Genomic DNA, 17,212 nt, shown 5'->3' with positions numbered 1-17,212 from the left:
CAGGTATTAACCACAGCAGCTTGTCCAAGTCCCCACTCTGCTCAGGCACTCAGTCGTCCTTGTCCCTGCCAGGGCAGAAGATGCCTCAGACTCCTCTAAGAAAATTGAGGTTATTTGGCATCAGAGATCTAATCTGCCCACTCCCTCCCCCTATCCTGCCTCTTATACTTCAAACATGTTGGTCTTCCCAGTCGAACCCCTTCAAAAACTTTAACTACTGTGTTAAATTAAGAGTAGAACAAAGTGATTTATACCCAGTCTCAATACTTTCATAAAAATGTCGTGGAAGTTTGTTGAGATACATGTACCCCAATGTTTACAGCAGCACTATTTACAATAGTCAAGATGTCGAAACAACATAAATGTCCACTGACAGATGACTGGATAAAGAAGATGTGTTGTGGGACACATTGGGGCGGCTAGTCAGTGAGCCAGTGACACGCAGGTTGGTAAAAGAATTTACCAGAGATAAAGTATAGAATAGAAAAGGAGTTTAGTATCTGCAAATCTTAAATTCCCAATTTACCCCTTCCTACCTCCTTCCCCACCCCCACCCCTGGTATCACAAGTTAGTTTTCTATGTCTTTGAGTCTGTTTCTGTTTTGTAAATAACTTCATTTGTGTCCTTTCTTAAGATTGCACATGTAAGTGATATCATATGGTATTTTTCTTTCTCTTTCTGGCTTACTTCACTTAGTATGATGCTCTCCAGATCTATCCACGTTGCTGCAAATGGCATTATCTTATTCTTTTTTGTGGCTGAGGGACCACATCTTGTTGGGCCAACTGACGTCAAAGTCCAATGACCCTCATTCCTGGGTTAAAGTAGATTCTTTACTGGGCATATTTCCCCTAACAAATAGCCCTAGGTAATGCTCAGGCTGGCCTGTTTCAGCCCGCCTTATCAGAGTCATAAACCCCATCACCCCTTCACAGACCCTTAACCTCTGACCTCACCTACAACCAGAGAATTGTGCACAAGCTGATCAGGTACTTTGTGACCCTACTGTATAAAAGACCCTCAACAACCGGCCCTCAGTGCTCACACAGGCACCTCTCGTCTGCGGCCCTCTGTTGTCTATGGTATTGTACCTCTAATAAATTCCTTTTCTATTCCTATACTTTATCTCTCTTAAATTGTTTTACCAACCCATGTGTCACCATGTCACCGACCAGCCACCATTGTGTACCACAACAATAACTATTTATAAAACATCTACTGTGTGTCTAGCCTAAAGCTGGGCTCCAAGGCAGTCCAAAAGATGAAAAAAAATGTTTAAACCATCATAGAGTTTTAAGACCTAATTAGGAAGACAAGCTCTATGTACAAAGAGGTACATAATGAGGCTGCATAGGATTGCTGATTGTGGCGTGAAAAATAAGTGAAAACATGAACAAAGTATCAAATGAGAGCCATAAAAATGAGTATTTTTAGTTGTTCACAGGACAGATTCCCATGGGCTGAGGGTGGTTAGAGAAACATTCATAGAGGAGGTAAGTCTTCAAAATGGGTTTGAGAGGAGCACAAGATACACAGGCCAAGAACTGCAGGTGCCAAGGAAGGGATTAGAGAATATTGATTCTTCTCACGTTTTCTACCTCAATGAATAAAAACACAGGGCTCATCCTAGATTTCTTCCCTACTGTGCCCAAATCTAGTCAGTTACCGATTTCCATCAAAAATACACTCCAGTATTTCTCCCACTCATCCTGCCTCTCTGTCCCATGGTGCTCCCCGAGTCCAGGCCATCACCAAGTCTTATCTGAATATGACAGCAGTATTAGAACTAGTCTCCTTGGTCCAGTCTTGCACTCTCTATACACACAAAATTTGCTCCAATAAATGTTAAGATCCTGGGTCCTGGACTCCTGAAACTGTCTGGATTCAAGTCCTGAACTCACTTCTTACCCTCTGATGTCCATGGGCAAATTGCACAATCTCTCTGTGTCTCAGCTTCCCTGTATGTAAAATAGGGATAATGGTAATACCAACCTCAGATTTGTACTATGAGAATTAAATAAGTCACTACATGTAAATCACTTTAGGATAGTACTTGGCACTGTAAGCATGCAATAGATGTTTACATGCTATGATTATCCAAATAAGCATCAGAATGCTCTACTAACTAACCATGGAACTTTCCATCTTAAATCCCTTCAGTGGATCCTCATAGCCTAAGTAAAGTCTGAAATCCTTACCTGGGCCTGCCAAGCATCATTATCTGTGTTGCTGGAGGGTGTCCTCTATCTCCTGTACTGCAGCCAAGGAACTTCAATTCAATGGCCATTGCACAGGAATGCTGAGAGAAGGAAGGGATTGCTGCTCTGCTTTTGGTCTCCAAAATGGGACTTTTGAGTCTCAATAAACATTGAAAGCCAGTCTCTGGCCAGAATAAATAATTTTCAAAGTTCCTGTATCTCCCCTTCGCATGTCTTGTTGGGTTATAGATCTTCACTCTCAATCAGGGCTAGAGGGAACACAGGCAATATCACAAGGAAAGTTTCTATTACATGAAAGAGACGTTGGGGAAAAACCCCACCTTTTCCAGCCTGGTAGGCTGGGGCAAGTACTGGCAGAGGTTGGGAAGCCAGCAGTCAGGACAGTAACTGATTTCCTCCAGTCTAGGCTACAATCCTGGAAGGGGGGTTTGCACAGATTGAGGTAAATTTGAGAGTCGTCTTTTGGGGAAGAACCAGAGTGAAAATGGCAGTGAAGCAGAGAAGGAGCCTGAGCAAGCAGCCTTGAGCCTCTCTTAGGCTCCTGGGTCTATTGCAAAAAGCCTCAAATTTCCTTTGTTTTCCAAGGAAGGACATGGGATGCAGCTGATGGCCTGGCCAGGTCTTGGAGGGATTAACTCCTCCAGCAAGAGCCTGGGTTGGAGTGTGTCAGCTGAGGTGTGCCCAGGCCCTGACCCTGTGGGGAGAACTAACTAGAAGTTCACCAACTACACCCTACTCCTTGTCAGCCAGCACAAAGGACCCAGGGACCAGACTGGCAGACTACCTCTCACGAAGCTGAGACTAGCCAGGACCCTAAGGCACGGACCTGATGTCTTCAGTCTGCTCACTATGATGCAGCCCTAAGAGGGCCACCATACACTCATCACAATTTGGGGAAGGAGCAGGGCACAGAAGAAGAATCTGAAAAATTAAAATGCCATGAGTTCTCCAGAAAAGACTGTATACATCAGAATATTCAAATAACAACTTCTAGTTGAGGGATGGAGGTAGGTGGGAGGTGGGAAGGTTTGGGGAAGAGGGAGCTGAAACACTTCATGTGTGGTGCATACTGGAACATTCGAGGGGCCAGTACTTGGTCCACATGAAGAAATCTTCACTGGAGTCTGTCTTAACCATTAACCTGCCAAGTAGAATTTGGTTCCAGAGACTGCGGAGGGGACCTGTGGAGTGGGAGGCATGATGGGAGGAGAATAGGGAGTTGCAGCAGAGATTGGGTTTATTGTTTAGGGCTGCAAATCCAACAACTAACATGTGCCTGTTTTAGCATAAATAAATGAACAAATTGAAGAATAGTGGGTAATGTGTAAAAAGAAGGCTGGGTGTGGGGGACAGCAGTTCACCGCCTGATAAGTAATAAATAATACAAACCATTACTTTCTAAATATTTTACTATTTTCTATGATCTTGAGATTAAGAGCATCTCTTGCATCCAGGGCTGGCTTCATGGGCACTTGGAAGGGTGCATGCCTAGTTTAATGCTCTTCGGCCATCATCTTGACATTGTTAATAAAATTTTAACAAGGAGTCCCACATTTTCATGTTTCCCTAGGATCCACAAATCATGCAGCAGGCCCTGTTTGTATCTGTGTGGTGGAAATACTATAAGATGGCATCTGCTCTGCATCTCTTCCCAATTCCATGTTCAGTCAGGGTCCTCTGCTGGCGGCTTGACATAGGACATGATGGCCGTTGGCAAGCACAAGAAATCAGAGTAAGGACCAGTTGTAAAATATTTACCAGCACACTACTGAGGCCACACCATATACCGTCTAATGATCATACACACCCACCATCAGCCCCCAGACCCTTGTGGGATTTGGTACAGTTTCAGAGTGGGAAAGAAAGGTCTTTTTGTATAGCAGTTTACTATTGATTTGTGGCAAAGAACAAAAACAATGACCTCAGCCTTGGCATTATTTCAAAACCTAAGTTCAGACCTTCTGTGACTGAAAACTGTCACACTTGAATTATGACGCTCCATGTAAGAAGTTGCCCTGAACGCAGGTTTGCATCAATTGCTAAAGGGCTGGAAATCCTCTGGCCACTCGAGCCTGCCTCCTCCCGCCAAGCCTCAGCTGCCCCTCCCACCGCTCCTTCTCTTTCCGGGGAAGCGATTATCTTGCCGAAGGGCACGGAGACGAGGTGGGCTGGCTCTCCCCAAGAGGGGGCGGGTGGATCCTCCCAAGAGCGGGGCTCTAGAAAGCGCACCCTCTCCGCGGCCCGGAGACTGCCAGCAATCCGCGCGGCGCAGAGCGATGGAGTCCTCCTGGCTCGAGACGCACTGGGCAAGGCCCTTTTACCTGGCGTTGGCGTTCTGCTTGGCCTTGGGGCTGCTGCAGGTCATCAGGCTTTTGCTGCAGAGGCACCGGCTGCTTCGAGACCTGCGCCCCTTCCCCACGCCTCCCACCCACTGGCTCTACGGGCACCAGAAGGTAGAGAGACGGAAGGGAGGGGTGGCGGAGGATGCTGGAAACCTGGAAACCTGGAAACCCGGCGGGCGGAGAAGCAGCTGCTTCCTTTACTTCCTCCCATCCCTCCCATCCCTCGTCCTCCACAGAGCTCTCCTACCCAGCCTGTGGCTCTCGGTGCTTTCTTTATTCTAAACATGTTCCCTCACTGCCCTCCAGGGGAATGGAAACACCCTAGAGCCACTAGAAAGGAAGTTTGGGGGGCTGGGAGTGGTCTATTCAAAGAGACTGAATATAGCAAAAGAAAGCTGTGGTATAACTCAGGTCTGTCTCTAATTGCTTCACCAATCTCTTGCGTTTTTGTACTGTGTTTTAAAAAGCCTTCCACATACATTGCTAAAAAATAGACTGTTATCCTAAGTAACACTTATTAAGTGCAGAAGATAGGCAAAATTAGACACAGTAGTTGCCATCCTTAGCCTTTCCAACGGAGATTCTTGTGAAGTAGGAACAGCTCCAGCCAATCACATAGAAAATAATGACTAATTGGAATTTGTGAAATAGAGGGAGACCCGTTACCTTTTGGTCTCTCCTGTTCTTTAAATCCACTCCCCACACCATTCCTTGTTTTATTCCTGCAACCAACTTTGAGTGGCAGTTGTGTGATAGGTACTAGGATTACAAAGAGAAGACACGAGGCGGGGAGGGGCTGTCCTCAAGGGCCCCAAGTCAGATGCATACTTAGACGGCAGGTGGAAAATGAAAATACAGAGTAACGAGTGCTTGGACAGAGGCATAGGGACCAGGGAATCTTGGAGGGAAGTACCTATCTCTACCTACGGGAGGAAAGAGTCTGTGAAAGGCTAAGCAGAATCTTAAAAGATGAGTGGGTAGGGAGGGTGTTCCCAACAGAGCTACTGCGTGATCTCTTGGCTCCCCAGCTGCTAGTCCCTCTTCCTGAAAGCAGCCATTTTCAGTTATTTTATCTGTTCATTTAAATCCTTATTTGTGAAATAATATTACTATGTTGCATTTCTTAATTTAATAATTTTAAATATCCATCTATTAACTACCTTAGCTCTTACACCTCACTTTGACTATCCCAGTTGAGTTATATTGTATTTTTAGATTAAATAGAAAAATTAGCATTTATATTATTTCGATTATATACATTTACCACTGACCTAATGGTTGATTTTGTTCCTTTTCTCATAGAGCTTTTTTTCCCTTAGGGTGTTAACTTCCTCCTTCTCTCATATGCTTAGTTTTTCAATACCGATTGCTACTTTTTTCTGCAAATGCTATTTATAGATGTCAAACACATCTCAATAATATTGCCAGATTTTGAAACATACCAAACAATCTATCAGTCCATATGCTTTTCTGGAGGCATTTGTCCCACAGACTTCTCCTGTTCCAACCTGGACTGATGGCTCTCTAGGCCTTGTACGTGGATATCGTGGTGTCCTGTGTCTTATCTCCTGTCTCCTGGACACTGTATCTTTTTGTTCCTGATTAATTTAATCATGTTTATGGGTTGCTTCTTGAGGGTGAGTGAAAGAATGTCAGGTGAATTTTGGGGGGCTCTTGAATCTCTGTGAATGTCTGTATTATAATTTTGAACTTGAGTGATAGTTTAGCTGGTTATAGAATGGTACTTTGGAAATAAATTCCTCTCAGAATTTTGAAGACATCACTCCATTGTCTTCTAGCATTCAGGATGACTTGAAAATTTCTTATTTTTTCCAACTTTTTTATTGTGGTCAGATATACCTAACATAAAACTTACCATCTTAAGCATTAAAATTTTTTTAATGTTTTTATTTTATTTTAAGGGAGATAGGTAATTAGGTTTATGTATTTATTTATTTCTAATGGAGGTGCTGGAGATTGAACCCAGGACCTCTGCATGCTAAGCAGGCACTCTACTGCTAAGATATACCCTCCCCCCATCCTAACCATTTTTAAAGTGTACAGTTCATTGATTTTAAAAACATTCATAATGTTGTGCAACTATCAAACCATCCATCTCTGTAACACTTTTCACCTTGTAAAACTGAAACTCTGTGCCCATTAAACAATAACTCCCATGAAAACAAAAAGCAAACAAAACAGCAATAACTCCCATTTCTGCATTTCCCCAGTGCCTGTCCACCACCATTCCATTTTTGTCTCTATGATGTTGACTACTCTAGGTATCTCACATAAGTGGAATCATTTAGTATTTACCTTTTTGTGACTAGTTTATTTCACTTAGCATAGTGTCCTCAACGTTGATCCATATTGTAGCATGTATCAGAATTTCCTTCCTTTTTAAGGCTGGGTAATATTCTGCCATATATGTACATACCACATTTTGTTTATCTGTTCATCTGTTGATGGAGACTTGAGTTATTTCCACATTTTAGCTGTTGTGAATATGGGTGTACAAATATCTCTGAGATCCTGCTTTCAATTCTTTTGGGTATATACCCAGAAATGGAATTGCTGGATCATATGTTAATTCTATTTTTAATTTTTTAAGAAACTACGATACTTTTTCCCACAGTGGCTATACCATTTTTCATTTCCACCAGAAGTGCACAGGAATTCCAATTTCTCTACATCCTTGCCAAAACTTGTCTTTCCCTGTTTTTTTTTTAATTATAGCCATCTTAATGGGTGTGAGGTAGTAGCTCATCATTCTGATTTGCATTTTCCTAATGATCAATGATGTTGAGCATCTTTTTATGCACTCAGTGCCATTTGTATATCTTACTTGGAGAAATATTTGTTTAAGTCCTTCATTTTGAATCAGGTTGTTTGTTTTTTGTTGTTGAGTTTTAAGAGTTCTCTGTATATTCTGGATATTAATCCCCGGTGTATGATTTGTTAATATTTTCTTTCAGTCTGTGGATTGTCTTTTTACTTTGTTGATACTGTCTTTTCATGTACAAAAAATTTTTAATTTCATGAAGTCCAATTTGTCTATTTTTTCCTTTTGTTGCCTGTGCCAATATCCAAGAAATTGTTGCCAGAACTAATGTCATGAAGCTTTTGTCCTATGTTTTCTATTAAGAATTTTATAGGCCTACACACACACACACACACACACATACACACACACACACACACACACCACAGCTTCTTTATCCAGCCATCTGTTGATGGACATTTAGGTTGCTTCCATGTCTTGGCTATTGAAAACAGTGCTGCTATGGACATTGGGGTGCATGTATCTTTTCAAATTGGAATTTTCTCTAGAAGAACCATACTGTTTTGGTAACTGTAGTTTTATAGTAAATTTTGAAATCAGGAAATGTGAGTCGTCCAGATTTATTCTTAGTGAAGATTGTTTTGGCTCTTCAAGGTCCTTTGCTTTTCCACATTAATTTTAGAATGGATTTTTCTATTTCTGCAAAAAACATCATTGGGGTTCTGATAGGAATTACACTGAATCTGTAGGCTACTTTGGGTAGTAGTCACGTCTTAACAACACTAGTGCATAAACATGGGATGTGTTTCCACCTACTTATGTCTTTTTAAATTTTTTTCAGCAATGTCTTTAAATTTTCACTTAACAAGTCTTTCACCTTGTTGTTTAAAAATACGTAGTTTTCCAATGCTTGGTCTCATCTCCTACGTGTTTTATTTATTTTTTGATATGTAAGCAGCAGAACAGACTCCAGTGGCCAGAAAAAAACCCCTTAAGTTAATAAATGCAGGTGCTGATTATGGTATACATTAAGGTGGTAAGGATAAAGATTTAGGTACAGGACATTAACAGTGAATGTTACAATTTCTTTGATACTTCCCCTAGCTCTCTCAATTTCTCTTTTCTCTCTTTCTGGAATTCCTAATGGTTGGATATGGGCCTTCTGGATTTTTTTTTTTAAATCTTTTCTTCTTGACTTTATCTTCTTAGAATTTCTACTAAAACATTTAAAATTTTTTGGCTATCATAATTTTTATTTCCAAGAACTCTGTCTTAGTCTTCATTTATTCTTGCATCATTTACCTTATGATGCATTAAAAAAAAAACACCCTAAAACTTAGTGGCTTAAGACAACTGTTACCTATTTAGCTCATGATTCTGTGGGTCAACAATCTGAGCTGGTCTAGGCTATGAGATTCTTGCTCGCATGTACCAGGCTCAGTTGACTTTAGTTTGGCTCACTGATGTATCTGCAGTCAGCTACTGGGTCAGGTAAAAGCTAGCTGTCAGCTTGGGTGCCTTGGTTCTCTTCCATCTGGTTTATTATCCTTCAGCTGGTCAGCCTGGCCTTGCTCACATGGTATCAGGGTCCTACGAATAGCAAGAGGGCAAGCCTCAATGTACAAGTGCTTTTTAAGTCTCTGAGTCATGTTTACTACTATCCCAAAGCAAGACACATAGCCAAGTCCAAGTCTGTGTGGAAGCACACTATCGAAGTGTATGAATACAGGGAGACATTAACAAATTAAGGCCATGACTGCAGTCAGTTTAACATATTCCTCTTTGTTATAGAATCCTGACTTTGTTTCATGAAATGCTGTATCTTTTCTGAAGTATTAATAACTTTTTCATTTTTTTTTCTGTTTGTGTATTAGTTATCTGTTGCTATCTAACAGATTAACCCCACACTTAGCAATTTAAGACAACAGTTTGTTTGTGAAGGTCAAGGGGAAGGTCTTACACAGTTTGTGAAGGTCAAGAGTTTGGGAAAGGGGTATTAATTAGCTGGATGAATCTCTGTGAGAGACTCAGGGTCTCTCAGAAGGTTGCTTGTGGTTGACTGGGGCTGCAGTCAGCTCACAGCTCCTCTGGGGCTGGGGAATCCACTTTCGAGTTCACTTACATGGATTTTGACAGGACTTAGGCCCTCACTGGCTATTGGCCAGAGGCTTACGTTCTTCCCCCACATGGACCTTTCCATAGGCCTGCTCACATCATCCCAGGTTGCCTGATTGTCTCCCGATTTTAGTTCTGAAAGTTTTGTATCCTGGCAACCCCTTCTGTCCAGGCCAGCTGGAAGAGTTAGTCACTCTACCCTCAACATGGCAGCTTGTTCCCCTCCAAGTCAGATATGAGAGAGCAAGAGTGAGAGTGGGAGAGAACCTAAGATGGAAGCTGCAGTCTTTCATAACCTGATCTTGAAACATTTATACCATCACTCTGCTGTATGCAGTTAGTCACACTGACAAATCCTTGACCAGTATGGGAGGCGACCGTCTAAAAAGGTGGGGGTGATTGGAGGTCTTTTTGGAGGCTGGCTACACCACAGTTTGTTTGTTTTGCTTTATGTCTTTCATGTTGGAGGCTGTCCTCAAATGTCAGGTGGTCTTCAGCTGTCATTTCGTTTTCTCAAGTGAGGCACTAAAGATGTTTGGAAGTCTTGTGTCCACAGCGAGAACTTTCCCTGAGCACAAACCTGTTGGAGATGCAAACTGTCAGTATCTGTATTTTTTTTTTTTTTCAGTTTCTTAGAGATGAATCTGCCTTTCTTTTATTTAGGAGGTTGCCAGATGACTTCTGGCATTGTGGGAGCAAGAAAGGAAGGGAGTTAGGTATCTAATCATTTGTTATGAAGCCTTTCACTTAACCCCTCTATTTTCAGTCTAGTGACTCACCCCTGCCCTCCACAATGCCTGATTCCTTCAGGTCTTAGAGCCTCTCTGGTTGAGTTTTTCTAGAAAATAAAACATCTGATCTGTTGTGGAACCTAAGAGGGTGTTGTGTGGGGAGAGAGCAGAGACCTGGAGTTGAACCAGCCCTTCCTTTAATATATTTCTCCTTTAAGTTACTGCTCTATATTTAATATTTTATTTTTTAATTTTAATTTTAATTTAAGCTGGTTAACCTTTTCTAAATTTCTCACTCCTCAACTTCCATTTACTCTGTTTCTCATTAGAGTTTGATTTTCACCTCCACACCTTCCAGAAACTAGAATTGAAAAGGAGCCATCAATCAGAAGTTGGGAAAACTGAAAATGGCCCAAGAGATCCATTCTACCAACTATTGAGAATGATGTAACACAGTGCTTCTCAAACTATCTGGTGAAAACCAGTTTTTCCCCAATCTATTGTAGACTTTTACTTTCATTTTTTAAAAAAAGTAAGAAATTGCAGCAATGTCAAGTTACTATAAAAATTTCTAAATATCATGCTTGGTTTCTGTAAGTATCTCATCCTGGACTGGTCTGTGGCCCATGCTTTGAGTAGCACTGTGTTAAAGTTTTCCACTCTTGAATTACTTTCTTTCTTTCTTTTTTTTTTTTTTAGCTCTAATGTCCACTTTTGTTTTATCAATTTTCAAGCTATAGTATAGTATGCATACAGATTTTGAATTACTATATCTTCCTTGTAGACTAATCCTTTTTATACATGAAACGTTCCTTATTATCTCTAGTAAGACTTCTTGCCTTAAATTCTACTTTATCCGATATTAGTAACTACATAAGCTTTTTTGTTAGTGTCTAAATGGTTTTTTTAATCCTTTATTGTTAACCTTTTGGACTGTTAACCTTGTGTCTTTTGTCAGTCGTATATAGTTAGGCTTTTTAAAGATACAACCTGATACCTTTTGCCTTTTACTTGAAATAATTAGCCTATTTACATTGAATATAATTACTATTATATTATTGACTTGTTCAAAGGATAAGCTTATTTGATATTTGAAAAGAACTAAGATCGTGCCTGGCATGTAGTAAATGCTATGTGAGTGTTAAATGAAACATAAATCCACCACCAGCTGTGACCGCTATAGGGTCAGGCAGGAACCTGTCTGATCTCCGTGTCTTTAGCACTTGGAACCTTGCATCTTCCTTGCTCCTATTCTCTCTGTGCTGTTTGGTTTGGCTTGTCCATTACATATGCACAAGCCCATAGTTAAAGCAAATCCCGTTCTTCACTGACACCATTACTATATTTTGTCTTCTGGTAAATGAATTACTTCATTGTAGCTTTTGAAAGCTTTACTGAGATGTTAAGTCACATACTTTACAATTCACTCACTTAAAGTGTAGAATTAAATAGTTTTAAGTATATTCACAGAGTTATGCAACCATAACCACCATCAGTTTTAGAATTATTTCTATCCAGACACACACAGCCTCTCCACCCTACCACTTTACGCAGAAACAGATGTAAATGGGTCTTATTGCCAGTGATTTCGAAGAACTATTTAAATGAGCCATAGTAATCTGCTTATCAAGGCAGAAAGTTTATCTCTGATAGTGGTATTTGTACTCTAATTTATAAATGTTAGAGTTGGAAGTGTTGTATTTGAGTTTGCTCCAAACTTCACACGCCTGTATAAATGAGCGTCCTACTATTGTAAAGGAAAAGAATTGGGTTTTCGTTGTAGATGGAGTTGGTTTTTCTTTAATTTATTTTTTACTGAAGTCTAGTCAGTTACAATGTATCAGTTTCTGTGGATTTTTAAAGAAGTTACTATTACATCATGAGAGAGACTCGCTCATCAGTAATTAGAGAGAGGAGAGGGGAAAGGGAATGGTGAGTTGGAATGGTGGGCCCTATTCCGTCTACTAACAGTTAGCTTCCCATGTAAAAACCATTTTTTTCATCTCCCAGACTCAACTCCTAACCTGAATGTGTGATGTTGGCAGGTGAGGCAGAGTATGTGACTCCGCTCCCTTCACCATCTCAGTTGGGAAAACAGCTCACAGTATGTCATTTGATGGTGACTTGGTCTGGGGGACAACATATATTATTTATATTGAAGAGACAAATATAGTAACTTTGTTTAGAAAGTTATACCCCAAGCATAGGAATCCCTGCGAGAGCATGTTCAGTCACTTCCAGGCCCTTCTACCTGTGTGACCCTCCAGGCCCCGAGCACAAATTGTGGCTGTAGCAGGGATGAGTCCAGATTGCCTAGCTTCTCTAATGTGCTTCACTTTTTTCGCTGCAGATATTTCGGCAGAGTGACATTAAAAAGCTTGAGGAGATTGTAGAAAAGTACCCTTGTGCCTTTCCTTTCTGGATTGGGCCCTTTCAGGCATTTTTCTACATCTATGACCCAGAGTATGCAAAGACATTTCTGAGCAGAACAGGTAAGAAAAGGGATGAACCTCAGGATCCTAACCCTCCTAGGAGTGATCTGCACAACCCACAGGTAGGAGTCTAAAGGAATTCTGAAGCAAAGATTAGCACTGGGCCTTCAAGAGACGCCGGGGAAAGTGAGGAGAGGTTTCCCATCAGTCCTGGAGGAGATTCCTGGGTTGGGTCGCCCAGTTCCTTCTCCAGCTCAGATTCCTGCGGGCCCTTTTAGGTCACTGTATCGCAAAGCCCACCTGGCACCATCTCCAGCGTCTTCCTTTGCCTCTTTTGGTTTTGTGACTTCAGCATCACCAATCCCTGTCATCCTTAGCCCCTGGCTTGAGCACAGTGTCTACAGAGAAATTCAGAAGTGGGACTGCCTCTGCTGGTTTGGTCCATAAGCCTGAGTGTACATCACCCACTTACCACTCTGTCGTCTTGATTGTGATCCAAATTGTTTTTGTTTTCTGCATATTTGTCTGTTGTGTTCCCTTTGGGGCCATGAGGCATCTGGCTCCCCCATTCAGTCCTTCCTCAAGGCTTCCAAGGTAGATTATCTCATAGCACAAAATTAACATGCCCAGCTTTCCCCCCTCAACTTTGTAAAACTAGGGTCTGACATGCTTGTCTTCCTTCTCTGTACTGTTACCCCCATTACTCTTAGTAAAACCTGGCGAGACAGAGCAGCCTTTTCCTGAAAGTCTCCGTGTCTCCCAGTCCTCCAGCTCTGATTCACCTCGTGTTCACTTTGTAAAGGACAAGAGCTGTAAAATACTCTCATGTTCAAGTTCACGAGAACCCCAAGAGGGCTCTCACTCTCTGGGTCTGCTGCCCTGCTTGGATAGGTAATTTGCTTTCCCAGAAGGATGTGATATGTTATCCCCACTCCTGTTCTGAAAACTTGGTAAACCTCGGGCAATCTCCTTCTGTTGGAAGAAGTGCAAACAAAGAGAGATTCTGGGTTTGTGTACCTGCCTGCCTCCTTGGGCTGCTGTTGTCTGCCTCCTGAACCAAAACTTACCATTCCTGGGTCGGCCAAGGGCTGCGGGGAATGAGGCCGGGCTCCCTTTTTGCTCACTATTTGTGGTTGTTGTAGGCAAATGACGAGAACCTTCATCAGCTTTAGTAATATCCCTCTAATGTTGTCTTTTGTTTCCTCTGCTTGACTCTGCAGATCCCAAGTCCAAGTATCTGTGCAAGTTCACGACTCCAGTCATTGGTACGTACGTGGAATGAAAGAGGATCTCGCTCTCACTCACTGTCTCCTTTCTATAGGCAAGCATTCCAAGGAAACTCAAATCGGAATTCAGAGGCCTTGAGAGTAAGATCTATACTGCAGGTTTTCTAGGAGGAAGGTCAAGAGGGAGCTAAGGTCAATGCAGCACAACCTCCTAGAAGCCCTCCTGGGGGGTTCCTTTCTCTCCCCCAAGTCTCATCTGCAAGATGGCATATGTGTAAATTTATCCCATCTGCGTCTTTAAAACTGCAGCCTTACCATCGCTATTCTTTATTTTAGCTTTCCTTTCTTGTTTTCTTGGATCCTTCCCTTTCTTTTTGGAGTTCCTCTATTTCCATATGCAAATCAGTAAAGTTTTGCCTCAAAGTACAGTTTGGAAATATTCTGTGAGCAGATAAATTAAACTTTTTAGTCATATAATTGGCATTTATGTCAGACAAGGAAGGAATTAAATGAAAGACTATAGGTTTTGGATTCAGAGCTACTTGGATTTGAGTCCTGCTCCCTGAACCCCACTAACTAGTTGAGTGATCTTGTGGAAGTCATCTAATTTCTGTAAGCCTCTGTTTCTTCATCTTTGAAAGTAAGAATGAGTTACACCTCCGGGCTGTTGTGAAGATTAAATGAAACACTTATTTTCAGCACTTCATGTAATGGCTGGCATGTTGCAAGCACTCGGTAAATGATGGCAGTTATATATTAATAAACTTTAAGGTCCTTTTAAAGCCAAATCTTTCAATGACCTCCCTGGTGACAGAAGATTGTGAGGCATTAGGTTTGATGAGTGTTTTCACTTTGTCTCATTCACAGACTAGCACTCAAGGAGAGGGTATCTGGGACAGAGTGGACACGCTTATCTAACTCCGTGCGAATTTTTTCACAGTACGGTCTATGGATTGGTTTGGAATGGAGAGGAGATGAGTATTTGTTGTGAATATTTGTTGTGCCGCTGTGAGCTAGAGACCAGGCTAGGTGCCTTATGTATACTGCTGCACAGCAACACAGTAAAGCAGATATTTATTACTGTACTTTGTCACCAAGAAAGCCAAGTCTCAGGAAGGTTAAGTGTCTTAATTACTACACAAGTAGCAACTGGTGAGTTCAGGATTAGCACTCTCATCAGGCTTCAAAACGTGGGTCTTTGTCATAATGCCACATACGTGCACCAAGGTGTAAGCATCGAGACTCACTGCTTTGCTATTGTGCTGTGTCCTGGCCACCTGTGCGTCACGGTCACTCTCTGTTAGTGTTTCTCACCTCTCCTTCCCCACCTCATCTAGTAAAAATGACAGGACATTTTGTGCCTTTTGTTTCTCAAGGAGAAGGACTAGTGAATTTGAATGGACCCAAGTGGTTCCAGCACCGTCGCCTACTAACTCCTGGATTCCATTTGAATACCTTGAAATCATATGTCGAGATGATGGCCCATTCTGTGAACACGATGCTGGTAAGTGAAGGGACAAAGGTGCTCTGGTGTGTTGCAAAATGCTTCCAAGAGGGAATGTATTAGACATCTGTTTAGTGGATGGTGAAAGTCAAAAGAGGGTGATTTCTAGAAATTAACCATGTGCAAGTACTCACTGAGCAGTGAGTGTTCATGTAAGCCTTTGCTATGGCTCTTCAGGTGATTAAAGAAGGTGAAGATCTGATTGCCTGTCATAGGTATATTTTGAGATCCTATGACAGTAAACTAAGTATTAAGTAATAAGACTCAGACAGAAAGTGCTGTGGTGACAAATAAGGAAACCAGGAGCAGCTATAATAGCTTCAGATTCAGAGGAGACTCAAATTTACCATGAAATATGAGAGGAAGGGGCTTCAAGATGGCAAAATAGAAGGACACGGAGCTCACCCTCTCCCACAAAACATCAAAAATACGTCTACACGTGCAACAATTGTCACAGGTACCTACTGAGCTCTGGCAGAAGATCTCGTACAAGTGGAACTACAAGGAATATCATCATGAAACTGAGTAGGAGAAAGAGAAAAAGGAAATCGGGATGGGACTTAATGCCAGGGAGGGAGCAGTGAAAGAGGGAAAGTGCCCTCACCCTGCAAAGCCCCCTCTCCAGAGGAGAGCGTAGCAGGGACGGAAGGGGAGCTTCAGAGGTTCAGAGGAGAAAGCAGCACAGAGGGTCTGTGCCATTCCTAGCCTGAGATGCAAGCTAGCTGGTGTATGCCAGGACTGGGAGCTGGAGCTCAGGCTTCCGAGGACAGACCCAGGGAGGGGACCAGGGTTGACTGCACAGAGGCAGACTCAGGGGGCTGGAGTGTGGGACAGGCTGATATTGGGAGTGTGTGCAAAAGAGCCTGGGTCCACCATAGAAGGCTCCAAGCCTTGTTGGCAAGCAATAATGGAGGGGCACAGGGCTTCCTACAGAATGTGACTCAGCCATTAACTCTCCATGGACACCCTTTTCCAAAGGGAGGAGAGCAATGCTGTTTAGCAACTGCCTTCACCCCAAGCTTACAGGGCAACCCCTGGCTACAAAGTCCCCATTGTTCACAAGCTCTGTGAGTCCCCATAGAGGGGGATAGACAACCTCGCAGAGGGCGCTTCCTGGTGGACGTTTCCTGAGGGCAGTGTCAAGGAGGACTTCCAAATAAAGGCAGTTTGATGATGGTGATGTTGTTGATCTTGGCCTCTTGTGCCAGGGTAAGTGGGAGAGGATTTGCGGCACTCAGAACACACTTCTGGATATCTCTGAGCACATCGACTTGATGACCCTGGATGTTCTTATGAAATGTATTTTCAGCAAGGAAACCAACTGCCAGATAAACAGGTCAGTTGTAGGAGGGCCAAAAAAAAAAAAAAAAAAGACATTTGTTTGCCATTATCTAAGTCATTTATTGACATATTATCCCCACTTTCTCTTCTAGCAACTTTGATTACTATATAAAAGCAATAAGGGAAGGCACCACTATCATCTTTTACCGTGTGTACAATTTCTTGTATCACCATGACATGATTTTCAAGTTCAGCTCTCAGGGCCACCGCCTGTGGGAGATAAGCAAGATACTGCATCAGCACACAGGTATTTTGGGGGTTTGGGTTGTCCAAGTCCGCAGACTGTCGTACCTGTAGTGTGTCTCTCTAGGGGAACAGGTCTCAATGTGAAAAGAGAGAGAACTCTTGTTCTTAATGGAGCTTTTATATGGACAATGCTCAAAGGAAATACAAGTCCTTTAGCAGAGTTTGCTACATCCATAGTAGTAGTCGTATCAGAAGTTTTCTATATATTGCACTATTTTTATTATGTGAATTTTTTATTACTATGAATATAACATAACAAGTGGGCATTTAATA

General features: G+C 42.1%; 1 protein-coding gene across 4 annotated transcripts in view; it reads left to right on the top strand.

Moving 5' to 3' along the window:
• Positions 1–17,212, top strand: part of CYP4X1 (cytochrome P450 family 4 subfamily X member 1) — a 47,885-nt gene that overhangs the window by 16,540 nt on the left and 14,133 nt on the right. For 3 of the 4 annotated variants that reach the window (XM_010951033.2, XM_074376536.1, XM_010951040.3), the window contains 5 exons: positions 12,541–12,682; positions 13,843–13,887; positions 15,225–15,352; positions 16,561–16,688; positions 16,786–16,940. In XM_010951033.2, coding sequence (XP_010949335.1) covers positions 12,541–12,682; positions 13,843–13,887; positions 15,225–15,352; positions 16,561–16,688; positions 16,786–16,940 — 598 coding nt within the window. Of the gene's footprint in view, positions 1–4,024; positions 4,674–12,540; positions 12,683–13,842; positions 13,888–15,224; positions 15,353–16,560; positions 16,689–16,785; positions 16,941–17,212 lie in introns of those variants that run through there. The other variant, XM_010951047.3, reaches the window with a different exon arrangement.

Source organism: Camelus bactrianus, chromosome 13 (genome assembly GCF_048773025.1).
Source record: "Camelus bactrianus isolate YW-2024 breed Bactrian camel chromosome 13, ASM4877302v1, whole genome shotgun sequence".
Taxonomy (NCBI): domain Eukaryota; kingdom Metazoa; phylum Chordata; class Mammalia; order Artiodactyla; family Camelidae; genus Camelus; species Camelus bactrianus.
The sequence above is the reverse complement of the archived record's forward strand: the minus strand, read 5'-3'. Positions and strand labels throughout refer to the sequence as shown.